The sequence below is a fragment of the Anarhichas minor genome, unplaced genomic scaffold (genome assembly GCF_050575085.1).
Source record: "Anarhichas minor isolate MPS153535 unplaced genomic scaffold, ASM5057508v1 ptg000010l, whole genome shotgun sequence".
Classification (NCBI taxonomy): domain Eukaryota; kingdom Metazoa; phylum Chordata; class Actinopteri; order Perciformes; family Anarhichadidae; genus Anarhichas; species Anarhichas minor.
In genome coordinates, this window is record NW_027466456.1 from 11890314 (window position 1) to 11910946 (window position 20633).

Genomic DNA, 20633 nt, shown 5'->3' on the forward strand with positions numbered 1-20633 from the left:
AAACTGGGGCATTGGAAATAAGCAGGTGTATGCGTAAGAGGAGGATCTGTATTTGGGTATATGTGTGTGTGTGTGTGTGTGTGTGTGTTTCCTTGCAAAATTGCAACATAACCTACACAGTGCAATACACTGCTTCTATCACCTGCTTTTGCTAAATCTGTACTACTATTTGTTTAGTGGCTAATGTTATATAATTTGCATGTGGTAGGGGTCTCCTTGTGCTGATCCATGTGACCACAGCATCCACAGGTCAAGTCTGGTCTGGTTCAATGTTAGGCCGAGGCCTATCTGGCACTCTAGTGTAAACTATCAACTTTAAGCAACAAAAATAGTAATGTCAATTTCTTCTGTTGGTGCAGGGTTGCCATACTGATTTCCTGAGACACAGAAACATTTTGGGTAATGGTATTCCCCAGGAGAAGAGTCCTGCTAAGGGAAACATAAAGAAACCTATGACAGAGTTCTGGGAAACAAATCTTTATTTTTTGTAATATTAATATAAGTCTGAAATAAAATACTGTGTGGCTGCTACATTAATTACAAGTTCTTAAATATTGAAAGTATGCTGTATTAAAGGTGTGTAGGCTACGGCTAGTGAAACACAAAGCAAGATTTCAGAGCTTTAAATAATGTTCATAATTTATTGAGTATGAATTAACTTAATTTCTATTGCATGATTTTCAAGTTTACAACTTTAATAGATACTTAACTCGGCCTAAACAGGAAAATGTTACAAGACAGAAATTAGGTCTTAAATGAGCACAACTAAAATACAAGGATGTGAGTAAAGAACACGAGTATTAAAATGAACAAGTTGCAGTGTTAAATGGATGTTATACCTTCAGGCAAAATGTTCTTAGTGTAGGTTGATTTGGCACTTACAGTTTTGTCTAAACATCTGGGACTACACTTGAATGAAATCTTAGCCGGTTCCAGACCATTATTGCTTTGAGAGTAATCATGAACATTAAAAAATATCTTCTCTATGACAAGTCACTTTTCTCTAATTGAGAACCTCATTTACTGTAAACTGCAACTGAAAACATTGTTGTACTGGAACAGGAAAAACAACAACTCTTAGATGAATGGGAAGCCTTTCTCATCTCTTTCAGAACCAGTTCATTAGAGGAACCAGTCAAAAACCTTTTCCAGGTCCAACGATGTCATGATGAATGATGAGTATCATTTCAGAAATGAATATTGCAAGATAGAGTGAAAACAAGAAGAGCTTATCTTGATGGCGTCTGTGAGCTCATTTGTGTCCTCAAACAAACAATTGGGGGAAATCCCAGTACATGAGGAAATCCTCATGTACTGCTTAGGAATTAACTCAATTAGACTGTATAAGATAAGCTATTTTAATCATATATTGTATTGACAATGACATTGTAATTCTCCATGTAGCCATAGCTTACAAATCAACTTCCAATGGGTCCAATGAAGTGAGAAAAAAGCGGGCTCTATGGACTCATGTGTAGGTGAGAACCCAGTCTAACAGTGAAACTTTGAATAGAGGAAATAAAGGAATAATGCTCTTCCCTTCCTCTAGAATCCACTGACTGAGGCACTTCCCTTTTCATTGGAGCTGCTCAGTATGAGACGGTAGCTGTAACTCCCAGGGGTGAATGTGTGTAACTGAATGAATGTGTAGCAGAGTGCTACTTTAAAAAAAAAAAAAAAGAGTGTGCATGTTGAGAAAATCCTTCTCAGCATGAAAAAAAGTTGCAGACTAAAGAGAAAACCACTGTGTAAGGGCTATGAGCTGTAGGGTGTCTCTGGTGTGGTGGGTCCTTGACAGAGCGGCCTGGCAGGGACTGAACAGCACTCAGAGCTCAGGGAGGATGACAGGAAGTGGACACGACAGGCCAAGTCGTCCAGGAAATCCTTCTGTAGCTTTGTTATTGCTTGAGAAAGCACAACGGGCAGCGACTGCACGCTGAGAAGGATGGAGTCCAGTTTCTCTTCCAGAGCTACGATCCTCCTGTCCAGCTCCTCACTTCGATGTTGAAGCTCCAACACCAGATCATACATCATGTTCTGAGTCTGGGAAGCAACAGGGAGGAGAGTGTGTGTACGCCTGACCTTACAGGATGTTGTGGTCCATTTTAAGAGACATTGGGTTAAGTGTAGCAGGGAACCTCTCTCTCCATATTTTTTAAAAACAGATTATGAAAGTTTCAAGAATTAACTTCACCAAAAACATGTTATGTTTTATGGTTGTGTATTTGATTATAACAATATGATCTATTTTCAATCCCATTAAACTTAAACATCTCCTACAGGCATGTTGAACATTAATTATCTGTCTAATGTTTTTTTTTTTGACAAGAAAAGTAAAAAAAACATTCTCTCTCATTGAAACATCCAGAATCTATGAATCTGCCAATATGTTTCCATTCCTACTTCACTGAAAAGTCCACTCTTAGTGTATGTGGACTGGAGGTTTCACGTTTCCATATCACACTTGTGCAAGTTTCCTATTGGCCCACGATTGACTTCCAAACCAGTTGAGATGTAACAAAATCCTGCTCTTACGCACACATATTTAAGGGAAGCACAGAGACACTTTCCCCCCCTTCAGATGATGAATATGAAACCAGCCTTCTATAGTGTCTAACTCACTGCACATACATACGAGGGTGCTGCATATACAAACCTTGGCAAGGTCAGCAACTGTATTGGCCTGATCAGCTAGTTTCCTTTGCTCCATTTTGACTCTTCGCAGTCTGAAATTGAGAATAATAACCAAAGTCACATATGTGCCAAATAAAATAAACAACTGAAATCATGGCCTTAATAAATATAATAATAGACATGCCAGCAAACTGTAACTACCCATCTACATGACGTTTATTGTTGTTTTAACTCTGCACTCCCAGGGGATGACATTTCTATACCTACTGGTGGATGGCTTGCAGAAATTTCCGCTGATGGTGGCGTACTCTGGCACGGTCAATGTTCTTGACCAGCTTGGTGTTTTTGTAGATGAGCCACGTCTCCCTTAACACATTGGCTGCAGTGTTTTTTACCTGAAGAGGATTCAAATTTCATACGGAGAAAAGTGCAAAAGAGGAATTTATTGAATTGTTTCCAGTAGCAGTTACAGTTAGTAATGTTTGTATCATGTGCTTTGTTTTGTTTTGGTCTACTGAATCGCATCATTTTGTTGATTCGGTCAAAAAAGAAAAAGACTGAAATTAACCGTGAATATAACAACAAAATTGTACAATAAATTTGACCTTTTTGTAGAGTTGAGTGTCCATCATGAAGTTATGGACGTGCTTTTCGGCTCTGGTGAGTTCTGACTTCCTTGCAACGACGGCGACCACTAATGCTGTACAGCCTGCTCCCTAAGAGAACCGATGATGAAACTCATAACCTTGGCACTACAATAATCATGTATAATAGACAAGTGCTATGTAAACAGTTAAAAATAGAGCAAAACTATTCACAGCCTTGGATCTTGTAAAAACATATAACATTTTAAGAAATGTTTGTTGTTTATATAATTTTTACTTTGATTCTTGCCTCATATAATTTGCATTGGTTTACAAATGATGAGATTTACTATAAAATGTAAGGCCAAAGAATGTTTGGATGACCCTCCACCACACGCCTGGTTTTACTGTATCTGTACTAATCTCACCATGATTCCTGTCAGCAGGCAAACCCCCTTCCCGCAGTAGGTGTGAGGGACCATGTCGCCGTAGCCGATGGATAGGAAGGTGATGGAGATTAGCCACATTGCTCCAAGGAAGGTACTGGTCACCTCCTGTGCATCGTGATACCTATGGACACATGACACCTGGACGTAAACCCTGAAGGCTGTCTTTGCTCAGTTACACCAAGCAAGATGTTTTACAAGTAGACTATCACAGATTTTAGTTATCCACCTTTTGAATATCATTGAAAATGTACAAACGTATGATATTGAAGCAATGCAATTGGTAAAATGGTGGAATTAGTGCTTAAATCTTTTGCTTAAACGCATTGGGGTAAGCGGTACAATATTTGCCCCTGAGATGTAGTAGGGTAGAAGTATAAAGCAGCAGAAAAAATGGAAATACTCAATTAAAGTACAATACTTGAGTAAATGTATATACTTTCCACCACTGCTGGGTAGTAAGGGAAGAAAAGAAAGAGTGAGAAAATCGGAAGTTTGAAGCTGATACCTCTCACATACACGCACGGTCCATGCTGCGATGATCCAACAGGACACACTGAAGACCAGCAGGACTGTGCCAGGGCAGATGGTCATCAGCGTCTTCATGACAAAACGAGTGTCAAAGCTGATCTTGTTGAGCGCCCCGATGCTGCGGGAGGAAGCGTCCGTGAACAGTTTGCTGTGGAGCAGCATGACCCGGCCAATGAGGTAGAGGCGCAGGAACATCGGCACAGAGAGGATGATGTCGATGTCAGCGTCCGCCACTGATGCTGTGTAGCTGAAGGCCAGTCGAGCAGTCCAGGTGAACACATACTGGCCCGGGATTGGATGGATGGCACAGATAAGGAGCTCGAACGCAACAAAGAGAATCCGCTCAAAGGTCATCGCTATCCTCCAATCGTCTGCTCCGTTGTCCACCATGAAGAGCTGTAGAGAGACTTCAGGGTGATGAATTCTGCGTAGTAAATGATCCAACTGGCCTCAAAAGCAGAGGAATATTAATGCTAAATGTATTTGTTTGGACTGTAGATTTTGAATTTAACTTTTCATTGATGCAATTGAGATGTTTCTCGTTCACAGTAAAATGTTTCTAAAACTCAGCATGAAGTAGTGAAATGACTATTTAAGTGTTGTTCTATTTAAAACATTTGATGGCAGGTTTGACATTTCATCCAACGGAGGTAATAGATCTTCCACTGCATACTGTGAAACAATATATTTTTAAAACTATTTTCCGTTTGTGCCCCAGGATGTCATACAAATCAGATGAAACACATGGTTAACTTGGCAAGTTTTCCCAGTCAGAGTACTAAGAATACCCTGGTATTAGGTTATCCTCGATAAAAATAAGGTTAACCAAGGGAACCCAGGACCATAGGTATGCATGAAGTTCTCTTGATTTTTATCCAAATACCTGGATTTCCCTTGCATGGTACATCACAATGAGTCCAAGCAGAATAGCCGTGGAGAGGCTGATCAGGCCTTTCAGTACATATGAACACATGGATTCCTGTAAATAATGGAGACAAAAACATGAACATAATGAGTGCAGCCAGTTTTGACAACACCCAGACGTGACTTTTTTTTCCTGTACGGTGAACTTTTTTGTAAACCTGTTATACTTCATGAATACAGTGATTCTGAAGAGGACTACAGTACCTTGCTGTAAAATCCCCTCGACAGCTCAGTCTCGATCACCATAACGATAATGCCAAACATCCCACAGACCAAGGCGTAGTCACTCAGCTGTTTGCGCTTCCCAAAGAGAGCTTTTCTCTGACCCAGCCGGTAGCTAATGTCCTTGGTCTTCTTCTGTGGTACGCTGCCTTCCTCTCTGGTCAGGTTCTCACTGTTGGCCTTAATGGAATCTTCTCTGATGACTTTGGAGAAGGCGTCCTCTAGGATGGCACTGTGAAGAATCGGAAGTGGCTGTTGACCTGACTGGAGATCTGCAAGACTGCATCTTAAATTAACATGGCTGCTTAGTGGTCGCACTGCGTCCCCGTTGACTATGTCACCAGCTAAGGTGGAGGAAGGCGGAGGAGTGTGTTTAGGGAGGGAGAGTCTTGATCCACTGAGGTGCTGAGAGTTTCTCTGCAAAAGAAAGCAAGACAATCAGCACAGGAAATGTAATTAATCAGACAAAATACCGTATGCTGAGAGTCAGAGGACTGCAAAAATAAGAAAATATATTTTACCTTTACAATCATGAACTGGACTTGCCGAAATTAAATTCAGATTTTGGTAGAAAATCTTGTTTGAAACTTTCAACAATGCAACAACTCTCTCCTTTACTGCACTGTCTTTTGTGTTCTTGTCCCTTAACAGACTGCTAAGATGTCATTCAAGATGTGTTATAAGATAAAAAAAATTTAAAAAAGTTAATTCAGTTACAATGCTGCCATTTGACAAAAACATTTCCATAAGATTTAATACATTTTGGGGGGAAATGCCCTCCCTCACTCGGTCAGAAAGCAACGGCATTTAAAGAAACTTCATGTACCTGACTTTGTCGCTGTCTATCTCTCTTTGCCACTAAATCCTGGTTCTCAAGTGAGCTATACTGGCTGGTAGAGAAGGACTGGACACTTTTGTTACTGGCTGGAGTAGAGGACCTCTGTACCCGCGTAGTGCTGGTTAAAGGGTTGCAAGGGAGATGTCGACACTTGAGGACGATGGAGGGATCTCCAGAACACTTGCAGGTCTGATCACCGCTCATCGAGCAATGAGAGTCTTGTTTTTCACATTGCTGAACTAACAGTGGTTCTTTGCCAAAACGCTCTCTCCAGTTGAAGTCTGCACTGACGGCAGGCTGAGGGTGTTGGTATAGCTTCTGATTCGTCTCAACACACTCAATGGAGTTCAGAGGAATGTTGAATAAAGTTGCTTGGCTGCTGTCTTGAAGTTTAAAATGATTGCAGGGCTGTTGCTGCAACAGCTCCTTTTGACCTTCTCGGTCACTGCATTGGAGCATGAAATTATCCTGTGGATGGTTCGTTGCTGGTTTCAAAAGATCCCTTTGGTTTGTTTGCTGTGGTAAAACCTGGCAAGTGGTCAAAGCTTGGGTGCTTTGGGGAAAAGGCTGGGTGTGCGGTGGAGATGAAAGGCTTCTCTTGTTTGAAACTCTGGAGAGACAGTCTTGTTGGACGGTGCCCTGTTTTGATTGAGGATGAAAACTAGAAGCCTCTGGATGTTGGTGTGCCTCAGGACAGGAACAACCACACCTGTCATTGTGGTTTGGATGTCCCACACTGGAGCCGGCTTTCTCCGCTGACGGAGAATCATCTCCTACACTGCTAACCTGGCCGCAAAGCAGCAGCCAGTCCTGATCACTCAGCTGTGACAAGGTTAGGTTTCTGGTTTTCATTGGCGACGTCTGGACTGAACTTCTTGGTGGGCTGATTCCATTAGATCTTTCGTGGGGTGAGGATGAAACACAGCACAGACTTGTTTCCTGTGGGGAAGAAGATGCTTCCACAGAAGTACCCGAGAATCGATCCCGCATCCCCTCAGGAGTTTTTGTCGGAGGTGATGGACCTCCTGCAGTACAATGCTCGTGGTCCCCATCACGGAAGACTTCACCTGTTGAGTCAAGACGTCGCGTTGCGTTGGTGGGTTTAACCAGAATCAACCTCATGGCATCACCGCAGAGCTGAAATGAGATCACACTCAAATCATTTTTTCACAGAGATGAGAAAGATGAAGATGACATGCAACAAATGTCCTCAAATAGAATGCAGGATGTTACGATTGAATGATGTGCACACAGTATCCATCAATTAATGTTTTTTCTTCTCATTTCTTTGCTACAAACATAGCCATAAATGAGCATAAGGTATAAAGGCTGGGCTGCAGAAGTATTCTGGAATAAGCAGTATAGAAACATCTTAAATTCTGAGGCCCTTTAAAGATGTTGTTTTCACAGGCAACAGAAAATACATAGAAACAAGTGTTATTTTGCTTCAGAAATAAAGTATTCTAATTATAGCATTGTCTTTTTTTTTTTGTCTTACGCCTCAATAATGGTGTTTTAAAAAATGTATTGGAAGATCTTAGTCCCTAAACTGTGAATATAACAGTCTGTCGTTTGACTAACAACACACACTCCTGTGTTGGGAGTATTTACTCAAAGCAAAATCATCATCGTTGTAAAAGCAATGATTTGCTTAATCTGAGATTGTGTGTACAGCTGGTTATGAATGTGAAGCATTCTGACAAAAGCAGATGTGACCCCCTCTTAGCCTGCTCAACATGGAAATCTCAAAGAATTATCACTCACCAGTTTCAAAAATTAATTATTTTAACTATTTTGGAGGAAAGAAATTCATAATTTAGAGTTATTGTTCTTGAGTCTTGAATTGCTCTCTATAAAGGTTTAAGAAATGAATGTAATTTTGTGTTATCTACTATTTATTTATTCATTTATTTCATTAATTTAACAGGGAAAAAGGCTCAGAAACTAAGACCAGTTATCTTTTTTTGAACCACTGAAAAGTGGTAATTTGTCCTTTTTTCATAACAGATGTCGTCCTGATGCAATGCACAGAACGACTGACACAACATAATATATACGATGTTTAACTCCTAAAGCACAGCCCAAAAAGATGCGTAAATTGTCATTCTGCAAATAAAAACTGTGTTCACTCTTAAATAAACTTGAGGAAATGAGAGTAGATGCAAATACTGAACGATAAGAGCATGAAAACTAATTGTTCATCTTAACGTGTTTTACAATTAAGGCATCATTAGAGTGCAATATGATTATTCTAAATGGTGGTCCTATTTTTCACTTTAACCCTAGAACTGCAATTTAAATCTCAATTTTCATAATTTTCTCCGTAACAAACACAAATAGCGTATAAGTACAAAGCCCGACTAGTACTGATGATCCTTACCTTCTTCTTCCACAAATTATTTTTCTCAAAACTTGAAAAAGCAGGTTACTAATAGCAAACAGTCCCGCTTGCAGAACAGAAGTGTTGAGAAGAAGAGAAGCCTGAGTGGGTGCTGGACAGCGGCTTGCCTCCTCCCAGTACACACACTTGATCAAGGAGCTTTGGAGACGGCTTTCCTTTGAAAGTAATCATTAGAATTCAACATGAAGAAAGAAAAGAGCAGCAGCAGCTGGCCTGGTAAAGGGCTGTAATGCAAATGGACAGTGAGTGTGAGGGTGCAGCGACAGGTTAGGATGCAGAAAAACAAAAAAAACCTGTAACATCAGACCAGCGTTAAGGCGGAACATCACACGCACGAGCTCAAAGAAATCCCTATAAATTGGAAGTGGACTGATTGGTTGCTAGGGGAAAGAAAAGGAACTGGGCGCTTTCAATGCAAAAAGGAAAATAAAAGGTCAGTTGAACATGTCATTGAAGCGCTGTGGTTCAAAGGCCTTGGCAGAGGCTCTTATCTCCTCCGCCACAACAGCCTGGCTGGACAAACGTGGCCTTTCTAAAAAATCGGGTTCTGAATTAATCAGGCCAAGTGCAAAGTCTCTTCAGATGTAGCCCAACAAATGTATACATTTCCCTTTAATGTTCAGGCCTGTTGAAGAGCATCATGGTTTGGGTAACCCCCAACTCCAAAATAACACTGCAGATACTTTAAAGTTTCTTGTTTTTCCTCTATGCTTGCATTTAAGACAGCGAAAGCTCAGTTTTTGTTCTTGTTTTCTGTCTTTCAATCTGGCATCGGGACAAACCTACAAAGCCTAAAGCTTGCTGCCTCAGCAGCTCAGTACGTGAATGTTGCTGTGCTGGAGAAAACCTTTGTGACAAACGGCAGCACTGGACACCATTGCTGGCCACATAACTGAATGCAAAAGCAATTCAATAGCGATAACTATGGTATGACACATGGCCGGGTCTAAAACAAAATCCTACATTAATTGCAAATGATAGGGATGCGAAAAAACAACAGGTACAACAAGTAATTTCCCCAATATTCATTTTGTTGTTTGAAAGAACTGGATTTAAAATGTCTGTTTTAATGGAATGGACCAGAATGGAAGGAGCCTCCGTCTGTGTGCATGTCTGTCCTTCGAGTTTCTGGACAACCGCTCATCCGATCGACTCCACACGTGGCAGGTCTGTTGCAGTGTCGAAAACAGGTCTGTTGTATTCATGCACACTGAAGCGCGAGCCCACACTTTAAACACAGCACCAATGCAGCTCCGAGTGTTTGGATCACAACCCGAGTCCTCGTTTTTCAGAGGTCACCATCCATTTACGACGATAGGATCAGAGGACCTTGAAGTCACTGCTGGCTAAAGGCCAACGGGTCTGCTAAAGAAGATAAGGGAGGACAATCGCAGCTACAGTTTAGGATCTAGATGGTTAGTTTTTATCATTTTGTTCACCTTACAGAGACACATTTGGCTTTATGCTAATTATTTTCTGTTGTAATAAAATATCATAGAGCATATGTGGGCCTTTAAACATGGCTGAATTAGTTCTCTCTCTCTCTCTCACTGCAGCTGAGTTAAAAGGCAATGAAGTGAGTATATATACCAGGCCTCTCACTTGAAGCATTGAATGAAGTGTCACATTTGGATTTTACTAGAAACTACATGACCAATTCTGATCCGAGCACATATTTCAGAGGATGACGCCCTAAGATACTGGACAGGAGGCATCGGCAGACTATCTCGTCAGACGTTCACAAGGCTTAATAGCCAATGGACCATTCGTACTTGAAATACTTGAGCGTCAGCATTTTGAGTCTTAATCCACTGGCGACAGTGGCTTTGGTGTTCAATGCAAACTATTTTGCTAATTAAACAAACAACTCACTTGGAAGAAACTGGTTCGTAACTTCTCAAAGTAATAAAAAGAGGAAAGAAAAAGAGTGATTTGCAACCACCGCTATTTTAAAGGCAGCTGTGATGTTTGCTGGTGAGCATTGTTTACCCCGGACACAAAATGACAACTATCTTCATGAATGAATAGTGAAGTCTGAATCATGTAACTCCATCTCACAGCAGCGGCGGTGATTTCAGTGTGTGACTTGATTTGTGAGTAGAAAGCAACAAGAGATGGTGATGATCGAGCGGTGAACTTTAATAAGTTTCTCTCAAAACATCTGACTTCCCACCTCCCCAGAAGTGCTTCAAATAATGATGTTATTATGACCTTGATAGGGGAAAAGGAGCTTCTCCTTTCTAGTGAATGGAACAACAAAGCCGAGTCGTCTGGCTTCGGAGGTAACGGGTAAAATTCTCAATAGCAACACCCACTTTTAAATTAAATTATTAGATTTTTTCAATGTCTCCTATGTTCATAGGCAGACAGTTTTCAAATTGAGTTATCGGGGGGGTAAAGAGTGCATTCACTTTAAGTTGTAGGTGGAAAAGCGTTGGTTCAGGGGGTTCTCTGGCGACTTCATCCACTCCTTCTTCAACTGTTGCTTCAGCTGCGACAGCCTCATGTTAGGGTTCTCCTGTTTTAGGCGAGGCATGTTAGCCTCCTCAAAGGCAGCAAATGCTGCTTTCATCCTCCGCTCCGGGTGGTGGTCCACGTCCTCAGGCCCCGCGCTGGAGGACGGGAAGAGAGGGCGGAATGATGGCTTAACATTCACAAGGCATCATTGTTGTTTTATAGGCCTAAATAAACTTAATTCAAATCAGCATCAGACAAATCACAAAGACAACAGGATGTCACACACACAGTACAAGTGGTACCTGAGCACAGAGATGGCATCTTCTATTGTTCTGGCTTCCACGGCTCCTTCTTCAAGTATAATTTTGTTCACGTTCTCTTCCAGTGGGATCTCCAGATGGCTCTTTTCTGTGGGAAGAAATTGTATTTGATGGTAAAAAAAATGTACTGATTTGATCCCCAACACAGCCAAAGCTGCTGGATTGCATCTCCACTCGTGTTGTCTTTATTCTAACCAGCACACTTCTGTCGTCAACTTAAACCCAGAATTGACCTTTTGGCTGGAGCTCCTGCTCCTGCTGTTGCTGTAGTTCGTTCTGAAGCACCTCCTCGATCTGGGCACGAGTCACTTTTCCTCCAGGTCCAGCCTCCCGCAGGGCTCTGCCTTTTATGCTCAAACTCTCCTCATCCAGAAGTCGCTGGTTTTCCTTTTTCCTATCCAAAAGCTCGAGCCTCTTCTTCTCCTTGTCATCCTGCAAAGTCCGAAAGCTGTCTCATCAGACTTTTGTTTCGTAAAAACACATGTTGTCTCAAAGTAGTTTGGCCACTAAATGTATTGTGACACATGCAATCACTGAACTATTCTTGAAGCCCAAGTAAAGCAGCACGAGTATGAAATTTCCCAAATGTGAACATCACACAGAAGAGAGCGCTCACCTTTCTCTGCCCTTTTTTGAGAACAAGTTTGTCGGTTTCTTGCCACAAAGCATCCTCTTCCTGTTGCTTCTTGCGGGCGTCTGCCACCGCCTTGACCTCGGCCTTACGGGCTTTGGCTGTGGCCGCCTTGGAGTTCTCGCCCTGGAACTTCTTTGGCATCCCAACAGCTCCTCTTCAGCTGAGAGACGAGGAGAGACAATAGACCAATGAGGAGTTTGTCTAGCAAGATAGTCTTCAAGCCAGTTTAACGTTACAATTATTCAAAACCCTTTCCTACAGATTTGTTTTTGTCAAAGACTTTTCTTTTTCGTGTTCATCACCTACATGTTGTAGAAACTGTGATGGTTCAACATGCAGTATTTATGTTATGAGTAGTGTGCAGCAGTTCTTTTTGGATAATTAACGTTAGATGAATAGGTAACGTCAGTTAATCCAACGTTTACTATATCATTTTGGTTTAACCTGTTAATAAAGTAACAAAACGGAAGCCAGTTATTTGCTGATTATTCTTGTTAACGGTAGATTTTGCTTCACAGTGTAACGTTAGCTAACGTTAGTTAGCCATAACTAGCTGATGTTAGCCTCATACACAAGACTGCTTTGCTTGTCAAAAAACCGGTCATTCCCAATTTCAATTTTACCAAAATGTAGCGGAGAGCATAGTGACCACAACACACAAAGCATACACACGGTTTCATACCAGTATGAGAATACAAACAGGTCGCAAGTAGACGACTGTTGGCTGTTATTTCGAAGAGGCATCTGCCGCCTCTGAAACCAGGGCGCACTCTGATGACGTAGCGTCTCCTATTGTTGTCATATCGTAAAAAAAAAATTATATAAATATACATTTTTTCTGGTAATGAGAAAGACAAATTGTTTGAAAATGTTCTCTAAAACGTCACACAACACGTTGAATTAATTTATTATTTTTTTTAATACTACAACTAAAAGTCCCAAATGATATAAGGAGATACTGTAAAAGGGCTAGATCTATGGGCTTGATGAAGTCTTTCAAGTTTATAACACTGTCCTTTAAATTCCTCTTTAGCTTTTGGATAAATACTATACAAGTGTGCCACGTGTTACATTTTTATCTAAATGTCAAGAAATGTGAATTTCATCCAATTAAGTATATTAATTTAGGGAAATGTAACAAGGCATTATTATTGCCAAAGATTTAAAACCACAGCCTAAACACTAGAGACAGCTTAACATGTATTTAAAATGAACCTCTCTATTAGTGTACTGTACACATTTCCCCAGCAGTCACTCTACAATTGTCCTCATTATCCTTAATTAGGAAGTCACTTTATTCTTTTTCCATTTCTGATTTATGTTCTTCCTCTGTCAGGAATTTCCGTCCATATATTCAGCACGTAAAACAGTATAAAAGTAAATAGTTTACTGCTTGTCAAAGTAAAACTGAGTTAGAAGTAGTGTTGTCTTCTTAAATAGAGTGGACTATAAACTATAAAATTGCACACAATTTAAATACTCAGTCTCAGTATCTGACTGATTGACTCTTAGGACAAGAACATTGTATGCTGCTGTCATACTTGAATCAAGGGACACAGAAGAGATATTAAATTGTAAATATTTTATTATGGTAAACACTTTACACAAATATAAAAAAGGAACTATATTGATTTCATGTTGCAAAATGACAAGATGGAACATAATAATTAGTGCATATCTCTCAGAAGTACACAGAAACAGCTGGAGCTCATCTGTATTCTCTCAGAAGTCATTGTCGCTCTCCTCCAGCAAAGTTGGTCTCATGCCCCCCTTGGAAGGGCGGGCACCCCTGGACACTGGGCCCTCCAGACTGTCTTCCTCCAAATCTTTGCTCTCCTCCTCCTTGCCTTCATCTTCCTCATCATCCTCATCCACATCAATCTCGCTGTCTTCAGTCTGAAACAGCAGGCGGGCAGGTCCACATAATAACTATTTCAGTGTTCAGAGTCCAGTCACTGATTACTGGACAATTATTCAACACACAATGTGGAACTACAACAGGGATGGACACATTCTCATTCTAACTAAACCTTGAACCAGCTACCGTCTCACGAAAACCGATCTAATCATGGAATCAACTCTTGGGCTGTAATGAGAACATGGCCAGTCCAGAACTGATTTGATGAAAATCATTGAACTGGGACATGTCCACCTGGAGCTAGATAACTACACAGACCAGATAAACAATTGACCTCATTTAAAGGAAAAATCTATTCCAACTGTTAAAAACATCTGCACCTATGTTCAAAAACTATAGAAAATTTGAGAATAGATTTTTCCTTTAGAAACACAGAGGAACAAGGAGTGAACTAGATCCCAGTCCTGCACAAACCTTTCCTTTCCGTTGTTTTTTGGCACGAGGGACTGACTTTGTGGACACAGCTAAAGATGGCTTTTAAAATACAAGTGGATGAAAGTCAAAGGTAAGAGATGGAACAGAGTACAAGATTTAAACCCAAAGGGGATGTGAAATTGATCAGAGCTGGTGGTGCACAGGGTAGTCGGCTAAAAATGAAGGAGAGACAGCACAGAGAATGCCATCTAGGGCCACTGGGAGAAAACTCAGCAAAAACGTCTTCAAAATAAAAAGATGCTCGCCACATAGGGTTTAACTTAAGACGGAAAAACAAGGAATATTGTATTGATTTTGCTTTGACAAAACTAACCTCATCACTATCCCCGCCCTGCATGTTCCCGATGAATCGAGCTCCTCTTCCTGTGGTGCAAAAAGGGGGTAACACAGATCATGTTTGATGATAAGTTTTGATAGATAAAGCATTTCATTTTGAAAACCAAAATTTTGTCTTAGCATTTTTTTTTTCAAGCAACTAATAGGGGATCATAAAAAGGACTATTCCTTGTGCGTGTACCTGCCACGATGCCGTTTCGTGCAGGCCGTGGCTTAGAAGGTCGACACTCTTCCATGTCGCTGTCTGAACCGTCGTCCTCTGGAACGTCCATGTCAGAATCCTCATCTTTCACTGCAGAAAACAAGTGTGTGAGATCATACAAAGGGTTGAGATTATGTGACTATTGCTTTGCTTTAACGGTCTGTAATTGGTTGTCTCACATGAGCTCCTCGTCAGATCCCTCTCCTCCTCCTCCCTCAGTACGTCCTGCATCATCCTGAGTGTGTTTTCAGCCTCCTGTAGTGGAAAGAAAAGCACAATCTATATGGACTTGCATTTACAGTATATAGTGCTTTTCTAGTATTCTGACCACTCAAAGGTCTTTACACTCCATGCCGACATTCACCCATTCATATACACATTTGTACACTGATGGCAGAGGCGGCCATACAAGGTGCCAAAGGATCTAATCTAATGCTCATTCACATACACTCACACACCGATGTCACAGCCTTCGGTAGAAATTGTGGGTTCAGTATCTTGCCCAAGGACAATTCAACATGCAGACTGGAGAAGCCCGGGGATCAAACTGCCGGTTAGTGGACGACCCGCTCTACTTCCTGAGCCACATATAGACAGCATAAAGAGGGCCGTCTCTATTCTCCTCCATCCACGCCATTGAGGATCTGAGTTCCTCCGATTTATGTTTATGAAGAGTATTGTCTTATCTCTCATCATTACAGGCCATGGAATTATTATTATTATTATTATAGCTTTTACAAGAGGTCACTCTCCTTTCAATTATGCTCTGTGGTTTAAGCAAGTACAAAATATGAGAGCAGACAGACAGACAGACACACAGACAGACACACACCTCAAACCTCTCCTGCTCCATTTTATGGTATTCATCCAGCTGAGACTCCAGGAAGCAGAGGTTCCTGAACTTCTCCACATAGGTTTCATATTGCTTCTGCAGATCTTCCTCAATCTTTTCATATTCATCCATGAAGGCCGGCCTAAAAAAAAGTCAGTGACCAACAAAAAACAAGCACTTACGGGATGAGCACACATTTACTTGTCAGTCAAAGTTGTATTTAAAGATTTGGTGCAAGTCGAAGAAAGAAAACTGGCTAAAAGCTAAACGTTCGAGCAAAGAGTACAAATAATTCAACAACAAAAGAAAGTAGCTCACGTTCACTCTGTGTTTTGTTTGAATTTGCCAAAGGCACCGGGGAATCATTGCTGTCATTGAGCATGTCTGCTATCAGGGTAGTGAACTGACCTGACACTCTGCAGTGTCTGGAGCCTCTTCCGATTCCTCTCCTGCTCCTGCTTCTTCTTTTCTATCTTAGCGTCCAGACTGGTTTCATCAGAAACAACGTTGCTCAGCATGTCTTTCGTCTTCTCCACACTTTCCTTGACAATGAACACAAAAGGCATGGCGGCAGATTCAGTGCATTTTCATAGTTAAAAACTTTGTGGATTGTCAGGATGAATACATACCAAAACCTCCTTGATGGCAGCTCTCAGGGCCTTATCAGTCTCATTGATCTCCAGAGGTCTGGCGATGGACGCAGTTCTCATTTCCTGTGGCAACATTGAAAACATAAGACAGCAGAGTCATCACCTGCATCACTTTCACTGAAAAAACAAAGCCTCATCATGCTACCAGCCTCATCAGCACTCACAGAGGAATAGCTTAGGGTTCAAAAGTTACTTGATGAATGAAGAGAAACAGCCACATTGTCATGTATTGTGAGGACTCGAGATCAAGGTAAAGGGAAACCAGCATGTGTATCTGTTGTTATCTGTTTTCCCTCACCCTTAGGTCCACTTCTTTTCCCAGTAAATCATACAGAGATGCTCCTTTAGATGTGACCTCAGATGCCAGCTGCCGAGCTGCTTTGAGATCGGAAATCTAGAGTGAAGCGAGAGTGAGAGCTAATCAGCGACACAAGGTTTTCTCTTCCACTCTGGATTTCATAATAGAAAAATTCAAAATGGAATAGAAGGCTGAAAAAAAGGAAATATAAATAGCATGAGGTTGTTAAGTCAAACATATCATTTTGACTGTTTTATTCGGAGAGTCTACATGCACGTGGGTCAGACTTACAGTGACCAACTAGATGTTGTGCAAGTCAGGTATTGCAATGAAAAAGTTAATAAAAAACACCCTAATTGCGGGGAACATTCACATCTGCTAAATTTAGACAATATATCCTTTTCTCTGTTGTAGTTTCCAAACACTGACTTAACTAAAAAGGACTAAGGATACACTAACATACACACATATGTAGATACATATGTGAACATTGTGTGAATATCGCATCTCACCCGAGAGCTGAGGTCGAACTTGAACTTGCTGTTGTCCTCCTCGGTTCTGTCTCCCAGCGCCATCTGCTTGGTCTTCATAGCGCTGTACAGCACTGAAGTGATCTTCAGCATCTCTTTCACTGCGTAGCCATCAGCCTGGTAGAGGCGCTTGGTGTTCAACTTGATGTGAGCCTTTGTTGCCTGAAACCAAGTGAGACAGCGTTTAAGACAGACTGACTAACAACGAGCTAAGGGTAATCTGTGCAGTCTGTATGAAGTCAAGAAAGTACATCACCATAAACTGGGCCACAGCCTTGATGAAGAATATTCTGTCTGACTCTGTATCAACATCAGTGGGAATATCCATCTGAGGCTCATATCTACAATGTAAAGGAGACAGAGAGGGACAGAGGGAAAAAGATAAAGAGCCAAATGTATCACAGTATCCATACACACATGATGTCAATACGTAGTGATCTAATTAAAAACAAGACATCCGTTCCAAACAGTGGGCATGCAGAACACAAAACGTGGAGTAAATGACATACAGAGATGTGTTTTCAGAGTTAGAAAATGTATTAACTACGTTGAACTAAAAAGTGACTTGGGAAGTTCCACATATTGCAAAGTACAACTTTGAATTGAATTAATTCGAAATGGTGTGCAAAATTATGGAAAACAAAGATGATTAAGTGGTTACTTCTTGATTAATCAGTAGTGTGTAGTTTAAATATGATTAAGTTGTTACTTCTTGATGGATCAGTAGTGTGTAGTTTAAAGATGATTAAGTTGTTACTTCTTGATGGATCAGTAGTGTGTAGTTTAAAGATGATTAAGTTGTTACTTCTTGATGGATCAGTAGTGTGTAGTTTAAAGATGATTAAGTTGTTACTTCTTGATTAATCAGTAGTGTGTAGTTTAAAGATGATTAAGTTGTTACTTCTTGATGGATCAGTAGTGTGTCGTTTTAACATACCTCTTCACAAGCCAAATTAGGATTTCTGCCACTAAAGTGAAGTTCGGTGTTCTGAAGTTTTCCATGGATATCAACCGATGATAGCCCAAGGCCCTCATCATTTCCGTGAAATCTGTCAAAATCAAATTCAACTCCAGTTACCAACACAAGTGCAGACATAAAGCACAGATTTTCAGCAAAGTGCTGTAATGTTAACTGCATTCAATCACTTACTTCTTAAGTCTCTGAAGGACATTTTAAAAGCCCCGTGAAGCAGAATATGCACTGGTTCCTCCTCTAGCAGCAGAGGAGAGAGGATGCGGAGTTATTACAGTCAACCTTAAGCTACTGACTCTGCGTATCCGTTTGTGTTAGACTTAGATAAGGATCGAGGGCGTCGTAGTTGTGCTGACCAGACCGCCAAGTCCTCCGAGACACATTTTGATTCAGCCAACGGTATATAACGCTAAATACATCTGACACGACTAGACTACAAAGCCTGACCCCAGAGTTTACAATAGATACCCTGGCTAGCTTGTGGCTAGATGCTAACGTTAGCAAAGAGCTAAAGCTTGGTGTCGCTGGTTGTTAACTGCAGGTCTGCCTGTAACTAGAGATTAAACTTCTGAAATATCTGATTTAGCAAATGCATCATACGGTGTTTCTAGGCCCGATGATGGAGTTGTTACCTGTCGTTGTTGTATCTGAGCTAGGTGGCCATTCGCCTCCACCGTTGATGGTCGCTATGGAAACATATTCTTGTCCGATTTTTCTTCTTCTTCTTCTTCTTCTTCTTCTTCTTCTATGATGTTTTACGGCAGTAAGCATTCACAATGTTGCATTACTGCCACCCTCAGGTTTCAGCCTCTCTCGGCATGCTCAGTCCAGTCCAGTCGTCCTTGAAAAACTAAATACCCACTTCCTCACTTGTGCACTGTGTCCACATATACATTATACACATTATATATATATATATACATTATACACATACACATATACATTTACATATACACATAAACATATACATATATATATATACGTTGTCCTCTAACCCCACTCTTTTCCGTAGTTTGTGTCATCATTTCTTGTCTTTTCTGTGTAAATGTCCTGCACGATATAAGACTGCTCATTGCTTCATGACGTAGATCGAAGACTTAATGAATGTATATTCTGGTTCTACTGAAGTCAACGTGGTCCAAAAGACGATATATTATGTTTTATTTACAGTGGCATCAGGAACATTTGCATATTATTACTTATGCTGATTTGGGTATAGGGATAAGTAAATTGACTTTAATTGACTAAATGGATTTCCCAAGCGTGCAATGAAAATATGATTTTATATATGATCTTCTTTTGGTCCAGCACACAGTTTACACTGTGTCTGCACATGCTTATTGATGTTCCTTTTGTGTTTTAAATGAAGACCAACAAAAAAAAATGTTGGTATTTAGTTGTGATAAAGTTTGTTGCAAAGCCACTTCCCAAAGTAGTCAAACATACACAGAAATTGTGAATTATAGAATTCATAGAAATGACAGAAATAGGGAGATGACCTAGAGATTGAGCTAAGAACAATTTCTGTGGTTATAGGTGAAAATAAGTATTAGTAATAATAATAATAATGAGGACAACAAACAACCATAATCATAATAATTATTAATATAACAATATAATAACCCCAATAGTAATAATAATATTAATAATAACACATAGAAGAATAATTATTGGAATAATAATGACATTATAGACAGTGGTGGAAGGTGACTACATACATTTACTCAAGAATCAAGTATAGTTCTACATAGTACTAGTACTTCAGTACAACTTTAATGTACTTGAGTTCTTTCATATTAAGGTACTTTGATACTTATAAATACATTAAAATGAATCCCACCTTGACAACAAACAGCTGTTTAATGAGTATTTCTACTTTTGATACTTTTAAGCAATGTTGGAATAAGTACTCCGATCTTCTAAAGTATGAAGTTTGTGTAAGAATACTCTGTTACGAGTAAAAGTCCTGCATTCAAAACTTTATTGAAGTAAAAGTACAAAAGCATTAGCATCAAAAATATACTTAAAGCACTAAAAAAAAGTACTCATTATGTAGAATGGTCATATTTGAGAATGATCAATTTTAATTTATTGGATTATAATAATTGATGCATTAATCTGTAAATCGAATCACTATTTTTGCAACTAATTTTAATTACTTTATTAGTTTTATTACATTTTGTTTTTATAACCTGACTCTGGAAAGTGTAGATAAATGTAGTTAACATAACAGTAGGCCTATTTGCCTCCAAAATGCAGTAGAAGTAACATAACATGGAAATACTCAAGTGAAGTACAAGTACCTCAAAGTGTATTTAAGAACAGGCCTACTAAATGCACATCCCACCACTGCTTAAAATAGCATGTTGCTTATATTTCTGTACTTTAAATTAACTTTTACTTTGCACACATGAACTCGTACTTTTAATGTAGTACATTGAAATTATGGTATTGCAACTTTTAACTGA

At 40.1% G+C, this 20633-nt stretch overlaps 3 protein-coding genes across 4 annotated transcripts; all 3 read right to left on the reverse strand.

Annotated features, from left to right (window-relative positions):
* Positions 1-461: 461 nt before the first annotated feature.
* Positions 462-10557, reverse strand: kcnn1b (potassium intermediate/small conductance calcium-activated channel, subfamily N, member 1b). Of its 2 annotated transcripts, none has more exons than XM_076088156.1 (10): positions 8560-10557; positions 6168-7316; positions 5324-5758; positions 5079-5174; positions 4173-4591; positions 3647-3788; positions 3240-3350; positions 2902-3029; positions 2657-2726; positions 462-2043 (listed from the first exon to the last, which is right to left on the reverse strand). In XM_076088156.1, exons 2-10 carry the CDS (start codon positions 7299-7301, stop codon positions 1756-1758), a joined length of 2823 nt encoding a protein of 940 aa, XP_075944271.1. In that variant the 5' UTR covers positions 7302-7316; positions 8560-10557; the 3' UTR covers positions 462-1755. The 2 variants fall into 2 exon arrangements, 1 of the variants encoding a protein (XP_075944271.1); XR_012953114.1 differs by having other exon boundaries at positions 1982-2043; positions 2898-3029.
* A 141-nt stretch (positions 10558-10698) lies between these two features.
* Positions 10699-12772, reverse strand: ccdc124 (coiled-coil domain containing 124). The gene is made up of 5 exons (XM_076088158.1): positions 12674-12772; positions 11974-12151; positions 11591-11789; positions 11340-11445; positions 10699-11192 (listed from the first exon to the last, which is right to left on the reverse strand). The coding sequence occupies exons 2-5, from the start codon at positions 12130-12132 to the stop codon at positions 10988-10990; spliced, it is 669 nt and encodes a 222-aa protein (XP_075944273.1). The 5' UTR covers positions 12133-12151; positions 12674-12772; the 3' UTR covers positions 10699-10987.
* Positions 12773-13558: 786 nt separating this feature from the next.
* Positions 13559-18943, reverse strand: cluap1 (clusterin associated protein 1). Its single transcript, XM_076088159.1, has 13 exons — positions 18798-18943; positions 18343-18405; positions 18130-18241; positions 17449-17533; positions 17175-17354; positions 16663-16758; positions 16344-16427; positions 16123-16256; positions 15715-15856; positions 15062-15137; positions 14862-14972; positions 14658-14707; positions 13559-13887 (listed from the first exon to the last, which is right to left on the reverse strand). The coding sequence occupies exons 1-13, from the start codon at positions 18934-18936 to the stop codon at positions 13714-13716; spliced, it is 1446 nt and encodes a 481-aa protein (XP_075944274.1). The 5' UTR covers positions 18937-18943; the 3' UTR covers positions 13559-13713.
* Positions 18944-20633: the final 1690 nt, after the last annotated feature.

Excerpts from the sequence above, each read along its gene's own strand:
- kcnn1b (XM_076088156.1), bottom strand. The coding sequence starts at position 7,301 with ATGAGGTTGATTCTGGTTAAACCCACCAACGCAACGCGACGTCTTGAC. Across the intron at positions 5,175-5,323 it reads CGAGGGGATTTTACAGCAAG|GAATCCATGTGTTCATATGT; the intron begins GTACTGTAGTCC and ends CATTATTTACAG. Across the intron at positions 4,592-5,078 it reads ACCATGCAAGGGAAATCCAG|CTCTTCATGGTGGACAACGG; the intron begins GTATTTGGATAA and ends GTCTCTCTACAG.
- ccdc124 (XM_076088158.1), bottom strand. The coding sequence starts at position 12,132 with ATGCCAAAGAAGTTCCAGGGCGAGAACTCCAAGGCGGCCACAGCCAAA. Across the intron at positions 11,790-11,973 it reads TCAAAAAAGGGCAGAGAAAG|GATGACAAGGAGAAGAAGAG; the intron begins GTGAGCGCTCTC and ends CGGACTTTGCAG. Across the intron at positions 11,193-11,339 it reads GATGCCATCTCTGTGCTCAG|CGCGGGGCCTGAGGACGTGG; the intron begins GTACCACTTGTA and ends CCCGTCCTCCAG.
- cluap1 (XM_076088159.1), bottom strand. The coding sequence starts at position 18,936 with ATGCTTACTGCCGTAAAACATCATAGAAGAAGAAGAAGAAGAAGAAGA. Across the intron at positions 15,857-16,122 it reads CAGACACTGCAGAGTGTCAG|GCCGGCCTTCATGGATGAAT; the intron begins GTCAGTTCACTA and ends ACTTTTTTTTAG. Across the intron at positions 14,708-14,861 it reads ACGAAACGGCATCGTGGCAG|GAAGAGGAGCTCGATTCATC; the intron begins GTACACGCACAA and ends TTTGCACCACAG.